Source organism: Zea mays, chromosome 3, assembly GCF_902167145.1.
Source record: "Zea mays cultivar B73 chromosome 3, Zm-B73-REFERENCE-NAM-5.0, whole genome shotgun sequence".
NCBI classification, from domain to species: domain Eukaryota; kingdom Viridiplantae; phylum Streptophyta; class Magnoliopsida; order Poales; family Poaceae; genus Zea; species Zea mays.
The window spans coordinates 237,084,818-237,107,872 of NC_050098.1; the positions used below are offsets into that span (position 1 = coordinate 237,084,818).

The following is a 23,055-nucleotide window of genomic DNA, read 5'->3' on the forward strand; positions in this document are numbered from 1 at the left end:
CTTATTTTGTTAATAAGGGTCTTGAGCCGGTTGTAGGTTTGAGTTGGCTCCTCGCCCCTTATCATCGCGAACCGTCCAAGCTCGCCCTCCACCAATTCCGTTTTGGTAAGCAAGGTAACGTCATTTCCCTCATGAGAAATCTTGAGGGTGTCCCATATCTGCTTGGCATTGTCCAAGCCGCTCACCTTGTTGTACTCGTCCCTGCACAAAGAGGCTAGCAACACAGTAGTAGCTTGTGCATTTTTATGAATCTGTTCATTAATAAACATAGGGCTATCCGAGCTATCAAATTTCATTCCATTCTCTACAATCTCCCATATGCTTGGATGGAGAGAAAATAAGTGACTACGCATTTTGTGACTCCAAAATCCGTAGTCCTCCCCATCGAAGTGTGGAGGTTTGCCAAGAGGAATGGAAAGTAAATGCGAATTCGAACTATGTGGAATGCGAGAATAATCAAATGAAAAGTTCGAATTGACCGTCTTCCTGTAGTCGTTGTCGTCGTCCTTTTGGGAAGAAGAGGATTCGTCGCTGTCGTAGTAGACGATCTCCTTGATGCGCCTTGTCTTCTTCTTCTTCCCATCTTTGCGCTTGTGGCTTGAGCCCAAGTCGGTAGACTTGTCATTCTTTGGCTCGTTGAAGATAGACTCCTTCTCGTTGTTGTCGACCACCATCGCCTTTCCCTTAGGATCCATCTCTTCGGGCGATTAGTCCCTTCTTGAAGAGAACCTGGTTCTGATACCAATTGAGAGCACCTAGAGGAGGGGGGTGAATAGGTGATCCTGTAAAACTTAAACTTATAGCCACAAAAACTTGGTTAATCGTTAGCACAATAATTGCCAAGTGGCTAGAGAGGAGCCAAAACACAATAACCACAAGAAATCAATCACAGAGATGACACGGTGGTTATCCCGTGGTTCGGCCAAGTACAAAACTTGCCTACTCCACGTTGTGGCGTCCCAACGGACGAGAGTTGCACTCAACTCTTCTCAAGTGATCCAATGATCAACTTGAATACCACGGTGTTCTTCTTTACTTTGATCTTTTCCCTTTTGCGAGGAATCTCCACAACTTGGAGTCTCTCGCCCTTACAATTGAATTTCACAAAGAAGCACGGAGTAAGGGAGGGAAGCAACACACACAAATCCACAGCAAAATGCGCGCACACACAGCCAAGAATCAAGCTCAAAAGCCTATCTCAAAGTTCACACTTGAACGGAGCTCGAATCACTTGAGAATGACAAACGAATGCGCAGAGATTGAGTGTGGATGATGAAGAATGCTCTAAGGTTGCTTGTGTTCTCCTCCATGCGCCTAGGGGTCCCTTTTATAGCCCCAAGGCAGCTAGGAGCCGTTGAGAGCAAATCTGGAAGGCCATCTTTTCCTTCTGTCGTTGGGTGCACCGGACAGTCCGGTGCACACCGGACACTGTCCGGTGCCCGATTTCTTTCCTTAAACGGCGCAGCCGACCGTTGCCGACCGTTGCAGATCTGGCACACCGGACACGTCCGGTGCACACCGGACAGTCCGGTGCCCCCTTCCGACCGTTGGCCGGGCCACGTGTCGCGCGCAGATTCCGCGGCCGACCGTTGGCTCGGCCGACCGTTGGCTCACCGGACAGTCCGGTGCACACCGGACAGTCCGGTGAATTATAGCCGTACGCCGTCGGCGAATTCCCGAGAGCGGCCTCTTCACGCCGAGTCAGTCTGGCGCACCGGACACTGTTCGGTGCACCACCGGACAGTCCGGTGTGCCAGACAGAGCTGAGTCTTGGCTGTACACAGCCAAGCTTTTTGCACCTCTTTTCTTTTCTTCTTCTTTCTGTTTCTAACACTTAGACAAGTATATTAGTACACAAAACCAATGTACTAAGGCTTAGAAACATACATTTACTTGTGATTTTCACTTTGTTCATCCATGGGCATAGATTCACCGTTAAGCACTTGTGTTTGCACTCAATCACCAAAATACTTAGAAATGGCTCAAAGGCACATTTCCCTTTCAAACTACTAGATCTCGTATTGCACATTTTTGTGAGCATTACTCTTTTGTTTCCTCTATTGAGCCACACAGGGTAGAGGAAGCACTACAAGATTCGGATTGGGTGGTGGCGATGCAAGAGGAGCTCAACAACTTCACGAGGAATGAGGTATGGCATTTAGTTTCACGTCCTAACCAAAATGTTGTAGGAACCAAATGGGTCTTCCGCAACAAGCAAGATGAGCATGGTGTGGTGACAAGGAACAAAGCCCGACTTGTGGCCAAGGGATACTCACAAGTCGAAGGTTTGGATTTCGTTGAAACCTATGCACCCGTAGCTAGGCTTGAGTCAATTCGTATATTATTGGCCTATGCTACTTACCATGGCTTTAAGCTTTATCAAATGGACGTGAAAAGTGCCTTCCTCAATGGACCAATCAAGGAAGAGGTCTATGTTGAGCAACCTCCCGGCTTTGAAGACAGTGAGTACCCTAACCATGTCTATAAGCTCTCTAAGGCGCTTTATGGGCTCAAGCAAGCCCCAAGAGCATGGTATGAATGCCTTAGAGATTTCCTTATTGCTAATGGCTTCAAAGTCGGAAAAGCCGATCCTACTCTATTCACTAAAACTCTTGAAAATGACTTGTTTGTATGCCAAATTTATGTTGATGATATTATATTTGGGTCTACTAACGAGTCTACATGTGAAGATTTAGTAGGATCATGACACAAAAGTTCGAGATGTCTATGATGGGGGAGTTGAAGTATTTTCTAGGATTCCAAGTCAAACAACTCCAAGAGGGCACCTTCATCAGCCAAACGAAGTACACTCAAGACATTCTAACCAAGTTTGGGATGAAGGATGCCAAACCCATCAAAACACCCATGGGAACTAATGGGCATCTCGACCTCGACACGGGAGGTAAGTCCGTGGATCAAAAGGTATACCGGTCGATGATAGGTTCTGAAAGGGAATTAGGCTTACACCTAGTCCCTAATTAATTTTGGTGGTTGAATTACCCAACACAAATATTTGGACTAACTAGTTTGCCCAAGTATATAGATTACACAGGTGCAAAAGGTTCACACTCAGCCAATAAACAGATCAAGTTTTGGATTCAACAAAGGAGCAAAGAGGCAACCGAAGGCCCTCTGGTCTGGGAGCACCGGACTGTCCGGTGTACACCGGACAGTGTCCGGTGCGCCACCAGACAGTGTCCGGTGCACCAGAGGACTCCAACTCAAACTCGCCACCTTCGGGAATTTCCAGAGACACTCGCGCTATAATTCACCGGACTGTCCGGTGTACACCGGACAGTGTCCGGTGCGCCAAGGAGGAGCAGCCTCAGGAACTCGTCAGCTTCGGGAATCTCCAACGGCTAGTCCGCTATAATTCACCGGACATGTCTGGTGTGCACCGGACTGTCCGGTGCAACTCCGGAGCAACGGCTATCTCCGCGCCAACGGCTACCTACGGCGCATTAAATGCGCGCGCAGCGCGCGCAGAAGTCAGGCGCGCCCATACTGGCACACCGGACAAGGAACAGTACATGTCCGGTGTGCACCGGACATCCAGGCGGGCCCACAAGTCGGAAGCTCCAACGGTCAGAATCCAACGGCAGTGATGACGTGGCGGGGGCACCGGACATGTCCGGTGTGCACCGGACTGTCCGGTGCGCCATCGAACAGACAGCCTCCCAACGGCCACTTTTGGTGGTTGGGGCTATAAATACCCCAACCACCCCACCATTCATTGCATCCAAGTTTTCCACTTCCCAACTACTACAAGAGCTCTAGCATTCAATTCTAGACACACCAAAGAGATCAAATCCTCTCCAAATTCCACACTACGCCCTAGTGACTAGAGAGAGAGATTTACTTGTGTTCTTTCGAGCTCTTGCGCTTGGATTGCTTTCTTCTTTCTTGATTCTTTCATTGCAATCAAACTCACTTGTAATTGAGACAAGAGACACCAAACTTGTGGTGGTCCTTGTGGGAACTTTATGTTCCAAGTGATTGAGAAGAGAAAGCTCACTCGATCTGAGGGATCGTTTGAGAGAGGGAAGGGTTGAAAGAGACCCGGCCTTTGTGGCCTCCTCAACGGGGAGTAGGTTTGCGAGAACCGAACCTCGGTAAAACAAATCCGTGTGTCACACTCTTTATTTGCTTGCGATTTGTTTTGCGCCCTCTCTCGCGGACTCGTTTATATTTCTAACGCTAACCCGGCTTGTAGTTGTGTTTATATTTGTAAATTTCAGTTTCGCCCTATTCACCCCCCCTCTAGGCGACTTTCAATTGGTATCAGAACCCGATGCTTCATTAGAGCCTAACTGCTCGAAGTGATGTCGGGAGATCACGCCAAGAAGGAGATGGAGACCGGCGAAAAGCCCACTACAAGCCACGGGAGCACTTCATCGGAAGAGTCCCGCACCAAGAGGAGGGAGAAGAAGAAGAGCTCCTCCAACAAAGGGAAGGAGAATAAATCTTCTTCTCACCACAAAGAGAAGAAGGAAAAATCTTCTTCCCACAAGCCGCATCGAAGCGGAGACAAGCAAAAGAGGATGAGGAAAGTGGTCTACTACGAGACCGACACTTCATCAACATCGACCTCCGACTCCGATGCGCCCTCCGTAACTTCTAAACGCCAAGAGCGTAAGAAGTTTAGTAAGATCCCCCTACACTACCCTCGCATTTCTAAACATGCACCTTTGCTTTCCGTCCCATTAGGCAAACCACCAACTTTTGATGGTGAAGATTATGCTAGGTGGAGTGATTTAATGCGATTTCATCTAACCTCACTCCACAAAAGTATATGGGATGTTGTTGAGTTTGGTGCACAGGTACCGTCCGTAGGGGATAAAGACTATGATGAGGATGAGGTGGCCCAAATCGAGCACTTCAACTCTCAAGCAACAACCATACTCCTCGCCTCTTTAAGTAGAGAGGAGTATAACAAAGTTCAAGGGTTGAAGAGCGCTAAGGAGGTTTGGGATGTGCTCAAAACCGCACACGAGGGAGATGAGCTCACAAAGATCACCAAGCGGGAAACAATCGAGGGGGAGCTCGGTCGGTTCCGGCTTCGCAAAGGAGAAGAGCCACAACACATGTACAACCGGCTCAAGACCTTGGTAAACCAAGTGCGCAACCTCGGGAGCAAGAAGTGGGACGACCACGAAATGGTTAAGGTTATTCTAAGATCTCTCATTTTCCTTAACCCCACTCAAGTTCAATTAATTCGTGGTAATCCTAGATATACTAAAATGACCCCCGAGGAAGTTATCGGGAATTTTGTAAGTTTTGAGTGCATGATCGAAGGCTCGAGGAAGATCAACGAGCTTGATGATCCCACCACATCCGAAGCTCAACCCGTCGCATTCAAGGCGACAGAGGAAAGGAAGGAGGAGTCTACACCAAGTAGACAACCAATCGACGCCTCCAAGCTTGACAATGAGGAGATGGCGCTCGTCATCAAGAGCTTCCGTCAAATCCTCAAACAAAGGAGAGGGAAAGATTACAAGTCCCGCTCCAAGAAGGTTTGCTACAAGTGTGGTAAGCCCGGTCACTTTATAGCTAAATGTCCATTATCAAGTGATAGTGACAGGGGCGACGACAAGAAGGGGAGAAGAAAGGAGAAGAAGAGGTACTACAAGAAGAAGGGCGGCGATGCCCATGTTTGTCGGGAGTGGGATTCCGACGAAAGCTCAAGCGACTCCTCCGACGACGAGGACGCCGCCAACATCGCCGTCACCAAAGGGCTTCTCTTCCCCAACGTCGGCCACAAGTGCCTCATGGCAAAGGACGGCAAACGGAAGAAGGTTAAATCCAACTCCTCCACTAAATATGAGTCTTCTAGTGATGATAATGTTAGTGATGAGGAGGATAATTTGCGTACCTTTTTTGCCAACCTCAACATGCAACAAAAGGAGAAACTTAATGAATTGATTAGTGCTATTCATGAAAAGGATGACCTTTTGGACACTCAAGAGGACTTCCTTATTAAAGAAAATAAGAAACATGTTAAGGTTAAAAATGCTTATGCTCTAGAAATTGAGAAATGTCAAAAATTATCTAGTGAGCTAAGCACTTTCCATGAAACAATAGACAACCTTAGAAATGAAAATGCTAATTTATTAGCTAAGGTTGATTCTCATGTTTGCAATGTTTCAATTCCCAACCCTAGAGATAATAATGATGATTTGCTTGCTAGGATTGAAGAATTGAACATTTCTCTTGCTAGTCTTAGATTAGAAAATGAAAATTTGATTGCTAAAGCTAAAGATTTTGATAATTGCAATGCTACTATTTCCGACCTTAGAAGTAAAAATGAAATATTACATGCTAAGGTTGTAGAACTAAAATCTTGCAAACCCTCTACATCTACCGTTGAGCACACTTCTATTTGCACTAGATGTAGAGATATTAACATTGATGCTATACATGATCACATTGCTTTAATTAAACAACAAAATGATCATATAGCTAAATTAGATGCTAAAATTGCCGAGCATAACTTAGAGAATGAAAAATTTAAATTTGCTAGAAGTATGCTCTATAATGGGAGACGCCCTGGCATCAAGGATGGCATTGGCTTCCAAAGGGGAGACAATGTCAAACTTAGTGCCCCTCCTAAAAGATTGTCTAATTTTGTAAAGGGCAAGGCTCCCATGCCTCAGGATAACGAGGGTTACATTTTATACCCTGCCGGTTATCCTGAGAGCAAAATTAGGAAAATTCATTCTAGGAAGTCTCACTCTGGCCCCAATTATGCTTTTATGTATAAGGGTGAGACATCTAGTTCTAGGCAACCAACCCGTGCTAAGTTGCCTAAGAAAATTCCTATTGCATCAAATGATCATGACATTTCATTTAAAACTTTTGATGCATCTTATGTGTTGACTAACAAATCCGGCAAAGTAGTTGCCAAATATGTTGGGGGCAAGCACAAGGGGTCAAGGACTTGTGTTTGGGTACCCAAAGTTCTTGTGTCTAATGCCAAAGGACCCAAAACCATTTGGGTACCTAAAGTCAAGAACTAAACTTGTTTTGTATGTTTATGCATCCGGGGGCTCAAGTTGGATACTCGACAGCGGGTGCACAAACCACATGACAGGGGAGAAGAAGATATTCTCCTCCTATAAGAAAAACCAAGATCCCCAACGAGCTATCACATTCGGGGATGGAAATCAAGGTTTGGTCAAAGGTCTTGGTAAAATTGCTATATCTCTTGACCATTCTATTTCCAATGTTTTTCTTGTAGACTCATTAGATTACAATTTGCTTTCCGTATCTCAATTATGTCAAATGGGCTACAACTGTCTATTCACTGATGTAGGTGTCACTGTCTTTAGAAGAAGTGATGATTCAATGGCATTTAAGGGAGTGTTAGAGGGTCAGCTATACTTGGTAGATTTTGATAGAGCTGAACTCGACACTTGCTTAATTGCTAAGACTAACATGGGCTGGCTCTGGCATCGCCGACTAGCACACGTTGGAATGAAGAATCTTCACAAGCTTCTAAAGGGAGAACACATTTTAGGACTAACAAATGTTCATTTTGAGAAAGACAGGATTTATAGCGCATGCCAGGCAGGAAAGCAAGTTGGCACCCATCATCCACACAAGAACATCATGACGACCGACAGGCCACTGGAGCTCCTACACATGGATCTATTCGGCCCGATCGCTTACATAAGCATCGGCGGGAGTAAGTACTGTCTAGTTATTGTGGATGATTATTCTCGCTTCACTTGGGTATTCTTCTTACAGGAAAAATCTCAAACCCAAGAGACCTTAAAGGGATTCTTGAGACGGGCTCAAAATGAGTTCGGCTTGAGGATCAAGAAAATAAGAAGCGACAACGGGACGGAGTTCAAGAACTCTCAAATTGAAGGCTTTCTTGAGGAGGAGGGCATCAAGCATGAGTTCTCTTCTCCCTACACGCCACAACAAAATGGTGTAGTGGAGAGGAAGAATCGAACTCTATTGGACATGGCAAGAACCATGCTTGATGAGTACAAGACTTCGGATCGGTTTTGGGCCGAGGCGGTCAACACCGCTTGCTACGCCATCAACCGGTTGTATCTACACCGAATCCTCAAGAAAACATCATATGAACTCCTAACCGGTAAAAAGCCCAACATTTCATATTTTAGAGTCTTTGGTAGCAAGTGCTTTATTCTTGTTAAAAGAGGTAGAAAATCTAAATTTGCTCCTAAGACTGTAGAAGGCTTTTTACTTGGTTATGACTCAAACACAAGGGCATATAGGGTCTTTAACAAGTCCACTGGACTAGTTGAAGTCTCATGTGACGTTGTGTTTGATGAGACTAACGGCTCTCAAGTAGAGCAAGTTGATCTTGATGAGATAGGTGATGAAGAGGCTCCGTGCATCGCGCTAAGGAACATGTCCATTGGGGATGTGTGTCCTAAGGAATCCGAAGAGCCTCCAAATGCACAAGATCAACCATCCTCCTCCACGCAAGCATCTCCACCAACTCAAAATGAGGATGAAGCTCAAGTTGATGAAGAAGAAGATCAATCAAATGAGCCACCTCAAGATGACGACATAGATCAAGGGGGAGATGCAAATGATCAAGACAAGGAGGATGAAGAACCAAGGCCGCCACACCCAAGAGTCCACCAAGCAATTCAACGAGATCACCCCGTCGACACCATCCTAGGCGACATTCATAAGGGGGTAACTACTAGATCTCGTGTTGCACATTTTTGTGAACATTACTCTTTTGTTTCCTCTATTGAGCCACACAGGGTAGAGGAAGCACTCCAAGATTCGGATTGGGTAGTGGCGATGCAAGAGGAGCTCAACAACTTCACTAGGAATGAGGTATGGCATTTAGTTCCACGTCCTAATCAAAATGTTGTAGGAACCAAATGGGTCTTCCGCAACAAGCAAGACGAGCATGGTGTGGTGACAAGGAACAAAGCTCGACTTGTGGCCAAGGGATACTCCCAAGTCGAAGGTTTGGATTTCGGTGAAACCTATGCACCCGTAGCTAGGCTTGAGTCAATTCGCATATTATTAGCCTATGCTACTTACCATGGCTTTAAGCTTTATCAAATGGACGTGAAAAGTGCCTTCCTCAATGGACCAATCAAGGAAGAGGTCTATGTTGAGCAACCTCCCGGCTTTGAAGACAGTGAGTACCCTAACCATGTCTATAAGCTCTCTAAGGCGCTTTATGGGCTCAAGCAAGCCCCAAGAGCATGGTATGAATGCCTTAGAGATTTTCTTATTGCAAATGGATTCAAAGTCGGAAAGGCCGATCCTACACTCTTTACTAAAACTCTTGAAAATGACTTATTTGTATGCCAAATTTATGTTGATGATATTATATTTGGGTCTACTAACGAGTCTACATGTGAAGAGTTTAGTAGGATTATGACACAGAAATTCGAGATGTCTATGATGGGGGAGTTGAAGTATTTTCTAGGATTTCAAGTGAAGCAACTCCAAGAGGGCACCTTCATTAGCCAAACGAAGTACACTCAAGACATTCTAAACAAGTTTGGGATGAAGAATGCCAAGCCCATCAAGACACCCATGGGAACCAATGGGCATCTCGACCTCGACACGGGAGGTAAGTCCGTGGATCAAAAGGTATACCGGTCGATGATAGGTTCTTTACTCTATTTATGTGCATCTCGACCGGATATTATGCTTTCCGTATGCATGTGTGCAAGATTCCAAGCCGACCCTAAGGAAGCTCACCTTACGGCCGTGAAACGAATCTTGAGATATTTGGCTTATACTCCTAAGTTTGGGCTTTGGTACCCTAGGGGATCCACTTTTGATTTAATTGGTTATTCGGATGCCGATTGGGCGGGGTGCAAAATCAATAGGAAGAGCACATCGGGGACTTGCCAGTTCTTGGGAAGATCCTTGGTGTCTTGGGCTTCAAAGAAGCAAAATTCGGTCGCTCTTTCTACCGCCGAAGCCGAGTACATTGTCGCAGGCCATTGTTGCGCGCAACTACTTTGGATGAGGCAAACCCTGCGGGACTACGGTTACAAATTAACCAAAGTCCCTTTGCTATGTGATAATGAGAGTGCAATCAAAATGGCCGACAATCCCGTCGAGCATAGCCGCACTAAACACATAGCCATTCAGTATCATTTTCTTAGGGATCACCAACAAAAGGGAGATATCGAGATTTCATACATTAATACTAAAGATCAATTAGCCGATATCTTTACCAAGCCACTTGATTCGCGCAATTTCTTTTGCTAACTTGCACACATAGCTCACTTATATACCTTTGATCATGTCTCTTTCATATGCTATGACTAATGTGTTTTTCAAGTCTATTTCAAAACAAGTCATAGGTGTATTGAAAGGGAATTGGGGTCTTCGGCGAAAACAAAGGCTTCCACTCCGTAACTCATCCTTCGCCGTCGCTCCAAGAGACTCTCCATCTTTGGGGGAGAGAGAGCAAAAGGACTTCGTCTTTGGTATAATCTTAACTCATTTATTTATGACCAAAGGGGAAGATAGCACTTCGAGGGCTCTAATGATTCCGTTTTTGGCGATTCATGCCAAAGGGGGAGAGAGTAAGAGCCCAAAGCAAAAGGACCGCACCACCACCAATTTCAAAAAAACTTAGTGTTGAATATTTTCAATTGGTATCCTATTGTGTTCAAAAGGGGGAGAAAGTAGTATTTCAAAAATGGTATATCAAAACCCTCTTGAACACTAAGAGGAGGATCTCTTTTAGGGGGAGTTTTTTTTAGTCAAAGGAAAAAGCATTTAAAACAGGGGGAGAAAATTTCAAATCTTGAAAATGCTTTGCAAACTCCTATTCATTTACCTTTGACTATTTGCAAAAGAACTTAGAAAAGATTTTTACAAAAAGAGTTTGCAAAAACAAAACATGTGGTGCAAGCGTGGTCCAAAATGTTAAATAAGAAAGAAACAATCCATGCATATCCTGTAAGTATTTATATTGGCTCAATTCCAAGCAACCTTTGCACTTACATTATCCAAACTAGTTCAATTATGCACTTCTACATTTGCTTTGGTTTGTGTTGGCATCAATCACCAAAAAGGGGGAGATTGAAAGGGAATTAGGCTTACACCTAGTCCCTAATTAATTTTGGTGGTTGAATTACCCAACACAAATATTTGGACTAACTAGTTTGCCCAAGTATATAGATTACACAGGTGCAAAAGGTTCACACTCAGCCAATAAACAGATCAAGTTTTGGATTCAACAAAGGAGCAAAGAGGCAACCGAAGGCCCTCTGGTCTGGGAGCACCGGACTGTCCGGTGCGCCACCGGACAGTGTCCGGTGCACCAGAGGACTCCAACTCAAACTCGCCACCTTCGGGAATTTCCAGAGACACTCGCGCTATAATTCACCGGACTGTCCGGTGTACACCGGACAGTGTCCGGTGCGCCAAGGAGGAGCAGCCTCAGGAACTCGTCAGCTTCGGGAATCTCCAACGGCTAGTCCGCTATAATTCACCGGACATGTCCGGTGTGCACCGGACTGTCCGGTGCAACTCCGGAGCAACGGCTATCTCCGCGCCAACGGCTACCTGCGGCGCATTAAATGCGCGCGCAGCGCGCGCAAAAGTCAGGCGCGCCCATACTGGCACACCGGACAAGGAACATTACATGTCCGGTGTGCACCGAACATCCAGGCGGGCCCACAAGTCGGAAGCTCCAACGGTCAGAATCCAACGACAGTGATGACGTGGCGGGGGCACCAGACATGTCCGGTGTGCACCGGACTGTCCGGTGCGCCATCGAACAGACAGCCTCCCAACGACCACTTTTGGTGGTTGGGGCTATAAATACCCCAACCACCCCACCATTCATTGCATCCAAGTTTTCCACTTCCCAACTACTACAAGAGCTCTAGCATTCAATTCTAGACACACCAAAGAGATCAAATCCTCTCCAAATTCCACACTACGCCCTAGTGACTAGAGAGAGAGATTTACTTGTGTTCTTTCGAGCTCTTGCGCTTGGATTGCTTTCTTCTTTCTTGATTCTTTCATTGCAATCAAACTCACTTGTAATTGAGACAAGAGACACCAAACTTGTGGTGGTCCTTATGGGAACTTTGTGTTCCAAGTGATTGAGAAGAGAAAGCTCACTCGATCCGAGGGATCGTTTGAGAGAGGGAAGGGTTGAAAGAGACCCGGCCTTTGTGGCCTCCTCAACGGGGAGTAGGTTTGTGAGAACCGAACCTCGGTAAAACAAATCCGCGTGTCACACTCTTTATTTGCTTGCGATTTGTTTTGCGCCCTCTCTCGCGGACTCGTTTATATTTCTAACGCTAACCCGGCTTGTAGTTGTGTTTATATTTGTAAATTTCAGTTTCGCCCTATTCACCCCCCCTCTAGGCGACTTTCAGGTTCATTACTCTATTTATGTGCATCCCGACCGGACATTATGCTTTCTGTTTGCATGTGTGCAAGATTCCAATCCGACCCTAAGGAATCCCACCTTACGGCCGTAAAACGAATCTTGAGATATTTGGCTTATACTCCTAAGTTTGGGCTTTGGTACCCTCGGGGATCCACATTTGATTTGATTGGTTATTCGGATGCCGATTGGGCGGGGTGTAAGATTAATCGAAAGAGCACATCGGGGACTTGCCAGTTCTTGGGAAGATCCTTGGTGTCTTGGGCTTCAAAGAAGCAAAATTCGGTCGCTCTTTCCACCGCCGAAGCCGAGTATATTGCCGCAGGCCATTGTTGCGCGCAATTGCTTTGGATGAGGCAAACCCTGCGGGACTACGGTTACAAATTAACCAAAGTTCCTTTGCTATGTGATAATGAGAGCGCAATCAAGATGGCGGATAATCCCGTCGAGCATAGCCGCACTAAACACATAGCCATTCAGTATCATTTTCTTAGGGATCACCAACAAAAGGGAGATATCGAGATTTCATATATTAACACTAAAGATCAATTAGCCGATATCTTTACCAAGCCTCTTGATGAACAATCTTTTAACAAACTTAGGCATGAGCTAAATATTCTTGATTCTAGGAACTTCTTTTGTTAAATTGCACACATAGCTCATTTATATACCCTTGATCATGTCTCTTTCATATGCTATGACTAATGTGTTTTTCAAGTCTATTTCAAACCAAGTCATAGGTGTATTATTGAAAGGGAATTGGAGTCTTCGGCGAAGACAAAAGGCTTCCACTCCGTAACTCATCCCTCGCCATCACTCCGAGCCGCTTTCTATCCTTGGGGGAGAAAGCAAAACAAAAGGACTCCTACTTTGGTATGATCTTCACTCTTTAATTTATGACCAAAGGAGGAGAAAGTAATTTTAAGGGCTCTAATGATTCTGTTTTTGGCGATTCATGCCAAAGGGGGAGAGAGTATGAGCCCAAAGCAAAAGGACCGCACCACCACCAATTTCAAAAACTTCGTGTTTCCAAGAGTATTTTCAATTGGTATCCTATTGTGTTCAAAAGGGGGAGAAAGTAGTATTTCAAAAATGATACATCAAAACCCTCTTGAATACTAAGAGGAGGATCTCATTTAGGGGGAGTTTTGTTTAGTCAAAGGAAAAGCATTTGAAACAGGGGGAGAAAATTTAAAATCGTGAAAATGCTTCTCAAAATCTTATCCATTTACCTTTGACTATTTGCAAAAGAACTTTGAAAAGGATTTACAAAATAGTTTGCAAAAATAAAGCATGTGGTGCAAGCGTGGTCCAAAATGTTAAATAAAAAAGAAACGATCCATGCATATCTTGTAAGTATTTATATTGGCTAAATTCCAAGCAATCTTTACACTTACACTATGCAAACTAGTTCAATTATGCACTTCTATATTTGCTTTGGTTTGTGTTGGCATCAATCACCAAAAAGGGGGAGATTGAAAGGGAATTAGGCTTACACCTAGTCCCTAATTAATTTTGGTGGTTGGATTGCCCAACACAAATAATTGGACTAACTAGTTTGCCCAAGTGTATAGATTACACAGGTGTAAAAGGTTCACACTCAGCCAATAAAAAGATCAAGTTTTGGATTCAACAAAGGAGCAAAGAGGCAACCGAAGGCCCTCTGGTCTGGGAGCACCGGACTGTCCGGTGTACACCGGACAGTGTCCGGTGCACCACCGGACAGTGTCCGGTGCACCAGAGGACTCCAACTCGAACTTGCCACCTTCGGGAATTTCTCAGGCCGGCGCGCTATAATTCACCGGACTGTCCGGTGTACACCGGACAGTGTCCGGTGCTCCAACGGGACGTAGCTCTGGAACTCGCCAGCCTCGGGATTTTACGAAGGCTGCTCCGCTATAATTCACCGGACATGTCCGGTGTACACCGGACTGTCCGGTGCAATCGCGGAGCAACGGCTATTTCGGCGCCAACGGCTACCTGCGACGCATTCAATGCGCGCGCAGCGCGCGCGGATGTCAGGCACGCCCATACTGGCGCACCGGACATCCAACAGTACATGTTCGGTGTGCACCGGACATCCAGGCGGGCCCAGAAGTCAGAAGCTCCAACGGTCAGAATCCAACGGCATTGATGACGTGGCGGGGGCACCGGACATGTCCGGTGTGCACCGGACTGTCCGGTGCGCCATCGAACAGACAGCCTCCCAACGACCACTTTTGGTGGTTGGGGCTATAAATACCCCAACCACCCCACCATTCAATGTATCCAAGTTTTCCACTTCCCAACTACTACAAGAGCTCTAGCATTCAATTCTAGACACACCAAAGAGATCAAATCCTCTCCAAATTCCACACAACGCCCTTGTGACTAGAGAGAGAGATTTGCTTGTGTTCTTTCGAGCTCTTGCACTTGGATTGCTTTCTTCTTTCTTGATTCTTTCATTGCAATCAAACTCACTTGTAATTAAGGCAAGAGACACCAAACTTGTGGTGGTCCTTGTGGGAACTTTGTGTTCCAAGTGATTGAGAAGAGAAAACTCACTCGATCCGTGGGATCGTTTAAGAGAGGGAAGGGTTGAAAGAGACCCGGCCTTTGTGGCCTCCTCAACGGGGAGTAGGTTTGCAAGAACCGAACCTCGGTAAAACAAATCCGCGTGTCACACTCTTCATTTGCTTGCGATTTGTTTTCCACCCTCTCTCCCGGACTCGTTTCTTTATTTCTAACGCTAACCCGACTTGTGGTTGTGTTTATATTTGTAAATTTCACTTTCGCCCTATTCACCCCCCCTCTAGGCGACTTTCAGGGGACAAATTTCAAAGGAAAGGAAAGGAAAGGAAAGAAGAGAGCATGCTATGAGTGTGGCAAAATCAGCCACTTTATAACGAATTGTCCTAACAAGAACGTTCAAGAAGGAAAGAAAAAATTCAAGAAGGATAAGTTCAAGAAGGGTGAAAAGGGCAAGGGCTACAACAAGAAAAAGAAGTATGGCCAAGCCCTGGAACTCCGATGAAGAGAGTTCAAGCTTACTCGAGAAGGAGCCACTATACTATGGTAAAACCGGGTGTTTTACCCTGGTGAGGCCGCGTTATCCGTATGCGTCTTGGTCACCTGGTCGTCTCTGCTCATGCTCATTATGACGGACAACGTGGGGCCTTAGTGCCATCATTACTGCCTCTGCACCACGTCGACCCCTAGCCTTCGTAGCTTGGGTCTCAGCGTGGCTCGTCGCGTTGCGGGCCCTGTAGATGCCTACGCACTCAGGCCTAGTCCCAATAGGTCATGAGTGCGTCGTAGCCCGAGGGGCTCGTAGGTAATGAGTGCGTTGCGGCCTAGGGGCTCACAGGTCATGAGTGGGAGGCAGAACGATCCTCTTTTTGCGGCTCGGTGCCAGACATAGTTAATGCAGCCAACCACTTATGACATGTTAGTCTTGGGCCTGGTGAGGAATCCACTTGAGTAGCTTCCTTCGGTACGCGCGGCCCACTCTCTATCTCTACCACGCCCGGCCCTAGACTCGGTGCCTCAGGGTTTATCCGGGGACAAGCGCTTTCAGGGTAGACAATTCCGTTATTATTCCCCCGCTGACCGGTGGTCCCCGATAGTCCGGAGGTCCTTATCCTGTGCGCTCTCTTTGACTGATGGGTCTTAGGGCATGTTTGTTTCAACTTATAGATTATTAAATCTAGATTATAGTATAGATTATATAATCTAGATTATAATTTGTTGAGATTATAATATGTATGTAGATGTTTGGTTGTCCAGATTATAGTGATACAGATTATATCTCTGAGACACAAAGGCAATAATGCCCTTGTTTGTAGTCCATCAATTGCAGTCTTGTGAGCATTTTACCGAGCATGTGGAGCACACATGTCCCTGTTGCGACATCAATGGAGTTAGTTCCTGCAGTGAACTGTCTCTGTTGCGACGTCAATGGAGCATCACTAGTTCATGGACATGTCTCTGCTTGCTGCAATTGCCAAGTAGACGAGTCAACTAGAGTGACAATTTCAAGTGGATTTTCAGGTACCGAACGATCTGAGCCCATGGGATTCTGAAAACGTTTTATGAAGTCATAAAAAATCGGACACCTATAACAATCCATGTCCAAAGCATGTGTAGGGAGAGTAGTGCTCCCTCCCCATCTCAACAATCCGAAGATCTCCGTACCGTTGACCAACACCAACCGGCCGGCGCACGCTCCTCCTGCGCCCACCATGGCCGGCAGCGACGCCGACCGCGAGAAGAGCTGCTGCTGCAGCTGCTGCACGCCGCTCATCTCCCTGGGCGTCGTCGTGCTCATGTACTGGGCCATCTTCCAGCCGCACCAGATACGCGCCAGGGTGGACTACGCGGAGCTGTCCAGCCTCAGCGTCTCCAACGCTTCATCCGGCTCCTCCCCCTCCCCCGTCACGGTGTCCTACCACGTGGCCGTGAACCTGAGCCTCTACAACCCCAGCAAGCGCGTCGGCATCTACTACGACACCCTGGACGCCGCGCTCCGGTACCGCGGCGCCGTGCTGAGCCCGGCCGCCAGCGCGGCGTCCCCCGCCGAGTTCCACCAGCGCCGGAAGGCCGGGCGGGCGGTGCGCCTCGTGTTCGACGGGGAGCGCGTCGCCGTTCCAGGCGACGCCGGGACGCAGCTGGACGGCGAGGTGAGGGCCAAGGCGGAGCTGGGCCTGGAGCTCAGCGTCGAAGCGCGGGTGAGGTACGTGTTCGGGATCGTAAAGGTACGGCAGAGGCCGGCGGTCTGGTGCGCGCTCAGCATCCCGGTCCCGCCGGTGCCCGGCGGCCTGGGCGTTCTTGGCTCCGGCGACCGGTGCCGGGTCAAGTACCGGTGATTGATTGTTGGGTTCAGTTGGCTTGTTGTTCGCAGTACCAGTACCATTATTCACTTGTTATTAGGCTGGGCCTTGTGATTCATCCAGAACAGCAAATGCATTCCATTCTGTTTCTTTCTTGGAATAACTAGATCTATACCATTAAAAGATTGTAACTTTAAATATATATATAGTTGATTTCATATGTAATTGAATTATGTTAACGCCACTATATACAATTAAGTTAACAATGCTATATATTTAAAGTTATAATCTTTTAATGGTATAAATCCAATTTCTTCTTCGATACTAGCTCTAGCCCAAAGTTTGTGCGGCGGTTGACGTGAAATTTCTCTAGTCAACGGGCCGGAATGTGCAGGGTTGTTTCCATCCAAGCCGTGAGACGTCGACGGCGGCGCCAGGCTGGCAGTGGCCAGCCGACCGTGTGTAGGCAACCGTGTGCTTTCTTGCTGACGAAAGACGACGACGACCGCGGTAGCTGCTCTGGAGATGAAAAGTGTATTCATTTCGTTTTTTCTTTTGTCATACTATTAGAGCAGGTTTGGAACAAAGCGAATACTTTGGCAACTCTATTTTTCCGTGGAATTCTTATTTTATAAAAAAATAATTTTTCTTTAGAAAATAAAAATCACTTGGAAAAAAGCTGGTTTTGTAGCACATACGCCTAGAGTCTCATGTGGTTAGCACTCAAGGACCTAGGATTTATACTAGTTTAGGCAATGTGCCCTGCATCAAGTTTGGTGATGTTTGTTCACATTCGTGAGCACGAGTGTTCCAAGTTTACAAATAGGTGGGGATGCTACAGCGTCATAGGGATTGTGTCTACTTCTACTACTACTCTATAAGGATGCAACGAGAGCGTCCACCACGGCTCGCCTCCGTCCGCGACTCCCCCGGGACTCGTCCGCGTCCGCGTCCGTGTCCGCAACCCCACCGCCTCCCCGCTGTACCACATCTATGTCGCCTCCCTTGCTGCCGCGGTGCCCGCCGCCGTCGTCTCCGTTGACTACCGCCTAGCGCCTGAGCACTGCATCCCTGCCGCCTACGACGACACATTCGCAGCCCTGAAGGTGGTCATCGCCGCGTGCCGCGCGGATGGCGCCGAGGCGGAGGCTGAGCCCTCGCTCGCCGCTCACGGCGACGTCTTCCGCATCGTCCTTGCGGGGGACAGCGCCGGCGGTAACATGGCGCACAACGTGGCGATAAGGCTGCGCAAGGAAGGCGGCATCGAGGGTTACGACGACATGGTCAGCGGCGGCGTCCTCTTGTACCCTTATTTCTAGGGGAAGGAGCTGCTGGGCGCGGAGCCCACGGATCCCGGCTACCGCGCAATATTCGATCCCACTTGGGAATTCATCTGCGGCGGAAAGTTCGGCCTCGACCACCACTACGTCAACCCAATGGCATCGCCGGAGGAGTTGAGGCAGCTCGGTACCCGCCGCGCGCTGGTGACCATGGCGGACCAGTGCTGGTTCGTGGAGAGGGCAAGGGCGTACTCAGAGGGAATCAAGAAGTGCGGCTCGGAGGAGGAGCTCGAGCTCTACGAGACCAAGGGTGAGGCGCCCGTCTTCTTCTTGCCTAAACACGACAACGAAAAAGCCGTGAAGGAGCTCGCCCTCGTGGCCGAATTCGTCCGGCGCTGTTGAGGTACCTTTCACTTTGTTTGCTCGGACCTGGTGAGTAGTTCAGTGGAAAAAATCGTACAATTAGTGACTTTTATTCATATTGCAAGTTAAGGACAGAGGTTCAGTCTCGATTCAGAATCCTGATCTTGAATTTCTGTTGTGCATCGGAATTTATCCTGAATAGTACACATTGTAATTCTGAAGTGTAGGCAAGCGAGTGGCTAAATGTATTGTATACTTGAAAATTGCCCCTATTTATTTTGGACTCGACTGCACGTTGTTAGTAATTGCATCTTTTGTTTGGGAAGAAATTACTTTTTGTTTGGAAGGAAATTACTTGGACTACCCGACTTGATAAGACTCGAAATAGATCCATTTCATTGAGGTTTTATTCATACCACCTGCTATAGATACCTTGAAATACTGAAAACACACATCCCACTATCACTATTATTTTGCACTCTTTCTAAAAAAAATCGAGTTGCGTTAGCTGTGAACAAGTAGATAGAGGAACAGCCTCACAACAGCTGCAATGCGATCTTGTCTGATGATCTATGCCCCTGTCTATATATTTTAAACTCCATTCTATTACTCTATCTGCAGTATCAGCGTCAAAATAGTGTTATGATCAGAAGAGTCCGCTCCGCTGCCATGCGCTGTGCGCCCTGGCGCTCATCGCGGCGTCCCACCCGCGCGATGTTGTGGCCCCGCTCGTCCCGCGCATCCTCGCCGCCGCTCTCTGCCGCGTTCGGGACCAGGACTCCTCCGTCCGCACCGCGGCGGTGGCCTCGGCCTCGACGTCCGCCGTGCTTCGGCCCCTCACGGACGCGCTCCTCCACGAGCAGGACCAGTGCGCGCAGCTAGCGGCCGCGCTCGCCATGGCCGCTGCCGTCGAGGCGTCCGCCGTCACTGTCGACCTTGCTTCCTACCTCCACAGGCTCCAACCGCGCCTCCTCAAGTTACTTCGCAGCAACGCCTTCAAGGCGAAGCCCGCGCACATCACCCTCATCGGCGCCTGCGCGACCATGGGCGCCGATGTTGAAGTCACCGCCTCCATCTCGTGCCTCCGCGATGCAATCGCTAGCGATGACTGGGCAACGAGGAAGGCTGCGGCGGAGGCGCTTGCTGCATTGGCCCTAGAGCACACGGATCTTCTCACGACCTACAAATCCTCTTGCGTCACCTTCTTCAAGGCCAGAAGGTTTGACAAGGTTGGTCATCAATTTGGTTTGGATCTTATTTTTGGCATTTTTTATCCTGACTGTGGGGTTGACCGGCTGAGTAACAAAATTCTTCAATGCAGGTCAAGGTTGTGCGAGAGTCGATTAACCGAATGATTGAGGCGTGGAAGGAGATCCCGGGTGCTGAAGAGGACGAGTGATCCTCCGCTCTGCCACCAGCGTCCCAGTCACAACGAAGATCTTCTCTTACATGTGAGGGGTATCCCCTTCGTAGTTCTAACTGTACTTGGCTAATTTCTACTACTTCCGCATGTACAGATCTGCTAATCTTTTTCCTATACCTTGTAAGAGGTAAAGAACTAAATAAGAGTCTCTTGTTGTTTACTTATAAACTCTTGATGAACAGTTGGGTAAATGCTACACCTATTTCTTTTTTATATACAAATTATCCTGTAACTACTTAGGGAGTGCAAGTGATGGGCGATATCCAGCTGCTTCACTGGGCTCAAACTCAGTTCCTTCAGCAACAAGGAAGAGCATATTATCTGTAAGCAGATCATCTTCGCCTGATGTGTCTACCAGTGTCACCAAAACAAATAGTCCTTCATCCATCAGGAACAAGAAACTGTCACCGCCTTCATATCACAAAGTGCGCCAAGCAAATAATTGTGATTACAAGGTCAACATTGTTGTTTCTCCGGATGCTACCCCAATCAAAGTGGTGACAGAGGAGAAGCTGCTGAAAGGACGCGGTGTGAGAGACAGACTGGAGTCTAGGAGGACGCTCTTCAAAGGCAGCGAGGATAGGTCGGCCAAGCTGGCTGCCCACAAAGCAGGGTCACGAGTTGTTCTGTACGAAGGTGGTGGTAATTTGGAATAGATTTTAGAAGTTGAAGGTGGATCAGAAAGGCATGCAGTTCACAAAGATGAGAGCTTGTCAGAAATAAGGACACAGCTCCTTCAGATTAAAAATCAGCAAAGCAGTTTAATGGAGCAAATGAGTATGTCACCATTAATGTTGAGTTATCGATCGAGTAGCTCGTTAATTCATTAAAATTCCTTGCAGATTCTGACTCTAATGTTACGGTTTATTTTTCTAGTAACCAGAGGATGACAAGCCTGCTACAGGAGTTGGTCCTAAGTTATACAATAAGCCTGATTTTTTTACAGAGTACACAAATGCCAGGTTTTTCCTGTTTGGGCTAGCATCACAAATGGAAACAAAAAATTGGACTCAGCCCATCGTGAAGATATGAAGGAAGAGCACTATCCCATTATTCTGTTTTTTCGGTAATTAAAGCATCATCTCCATTCTTGGTTGTTCCCATTTTTCTATTATTTACTAAGTAGCTTATCTGGCTAATGTTAAAAACAGGAAGAAGACCATGTTTCTAGCATGAACATGCCAGCATGGTGCCATCAACAACTTCTCTGTTAGCTCACGGTACACCATGCTCCAGCCTGCCCCTTGGTTATCACTAATTCAGTCATCTGTGGTGCTGATTGTGTTCCCAAGATGCACTGAAATAGAGCAAGATCAAATGAGGATGAAGTTACTGTGTAGAGATTTTTGTTCCCCCTTTGTAGCAGCATCCATGGATTTTTATTTGCGCAAAATTACTCTCTTTTACTGGTTCATTCAATAATTCAATTTGTTGCTTGGAAACCACTGTATAATAAATACAAATGCTATGGTATGATTTTGTGAATTCTGATCGCTCCTTTTCTTGTTAGCATGAGTTCTTGTAATTTGGCATGTCTTTTTGGTTTTGCATATATGGTATGGTCCTGAAAGAATCCTGTACGGATGAATGATGTAGTAGGCTGGTAGCTTGTAGTACAGGAACGGGTTGGTAGGCCAACTTTGAGATTTGCATCATGTTGCGAGGAAATTATTGATAGAGAAATCAAAGCAACAAATTCGTGTTCTGGAGAATGTTCATGCACAAGATCTTGCCATTATGGCACTATCGAGATCTCTCAATATGTTTTTACTTCTGTTTTTGTCTCCTAAAAATGATTGTGTCTGGTCATTCACTCATTCTTCTTGTAGAATTCAAGTTTCTATCTTCAAATCTGAATTGAATTTAAATGAAAGTGACACGAGAAACATGCTTCATGCTTTCTTTTGTCTTATTTGTGATATTTCTCACCTAAAGATACGTGCTCATTCCTGAAATTGACTGTGCTGTTGTGTTCATGGCAATTTGTATTTTTGAATTTCAATATATTTTATTATAACATGTTCACACCGTAGTAACGCACGAGCATTCACCTAGTATTGAAAGAAGGCCAATGGCAACTCCAATATTCTGGTAATTAGGACAACGGGTAGACTAATCTCTACTCTAGTGTTATTAATGAGCTATGTTTAAGCCCACATTTAAGACTGAGCAAAAATGACAACCACGTTAAGGATTATGTTGACCACACATGAATAATAATAGTGTGCTCAATTTGAAAAGAAGGACAATCTATACCCTAGTGTTGTTGTGAATAAGCTAGGTTTAAGTCCACATTTAAGATTGAGGAAGAACGACAACAATGGTAGGGAGGATGGCGACTGTGAAGAATAATGGTGTCGGGTACCCAAGAACAGGGTACCCATGGCGAGGCCCATAAACCTCTTTCAAACCCACTCGACGAGCAAGCCTGCTGGGCGGGGTGTAGGACCAAGTCCATGTGTCACACCCGGTTTTGGAAAACAAACTGAATGCGAACTATGTACGTGTTAGGATCAGAAATTCACGTACACAGCGATTACATAATTAGACATCATCACACAGTGCTCAAATAATAGCGGAAAGAAGTAGTACATTATTACATCATGATGTCCAAAACATCCACAAATCATTAACTTAAATGAGAAATCAAAATACTAAATGAAACGTAGTACGATATATCCTTCACAGGCAGCTGACTGAGGGTTTGCCGCTAATCTACTCTAGAACTCGTCGAAGTCTTGAAACTCCTGAAAGTCCTCCACATGACCTTCATCTTCTCCTGAGCAGGGGTTGCAATAGGGACAACCTGGT

The 23,055-nt window shown here is 46.6% G+C and overlaps 1 protein-coding gene and 2 pseudogenes across 3 annotated transcripts; all 3 read left to right on the top strand.

The window, feature by feature from the left end:
• The first annotated feature begins 16,500 nt into the window (after positions 1–16,500).
• Positions 16,501–17,310, top strand: LOC100284750 (YLS9). The gene has a single exon (NM_001370680.1). The coding sequence runs from the start codon at positions 16,591–16,593 to the stop codon at positions 17,212–17,214; it is 624 nt and encodes a 207-aa protein (NP_001357609.1). The 5' UTR covers positions 16,501–16,590; the 3' UTR covers positions 17,215–17,310.
• Positions 17,311–17,933: 623 nt separating this feature from the next.
• LOC118476827 (tuliposide A-converting enzyme 1, chloroplastic-like) lies at positions 17,934–21,729 on the top strand (annotated as a pseudogene). Its single transcript, XR_004857441.1, has 5 exons — positions 17,934–17,973; positions 18,061–18,861; positions 19,443–20,050; positions 20,143–21,310; positions 21,396–21,729. The product of XR_004857441.1 is annotated as a tuliposide A-converting enzyme 1, chloroplastic-like (transcript).
• LOC118476828 (TORTIFOLIA1-like protein 3) lies at positions 19,065–21,729 on the top strand (annotated as a pseudogene). Its single transcript, XR_004857442.1, has 5 exons — positions 19,065–19,118; positions 19,460–20,050; positions 20,143–20,272; positions 20,485–21,310; positions 21,396–21,729. The product of XR_004857442.1 is annotated as a TORTIFOLIA1-like protein 3 (transcript).
• Positions 21,730–23,055: the final 1,326 nt, after the last annotated feature.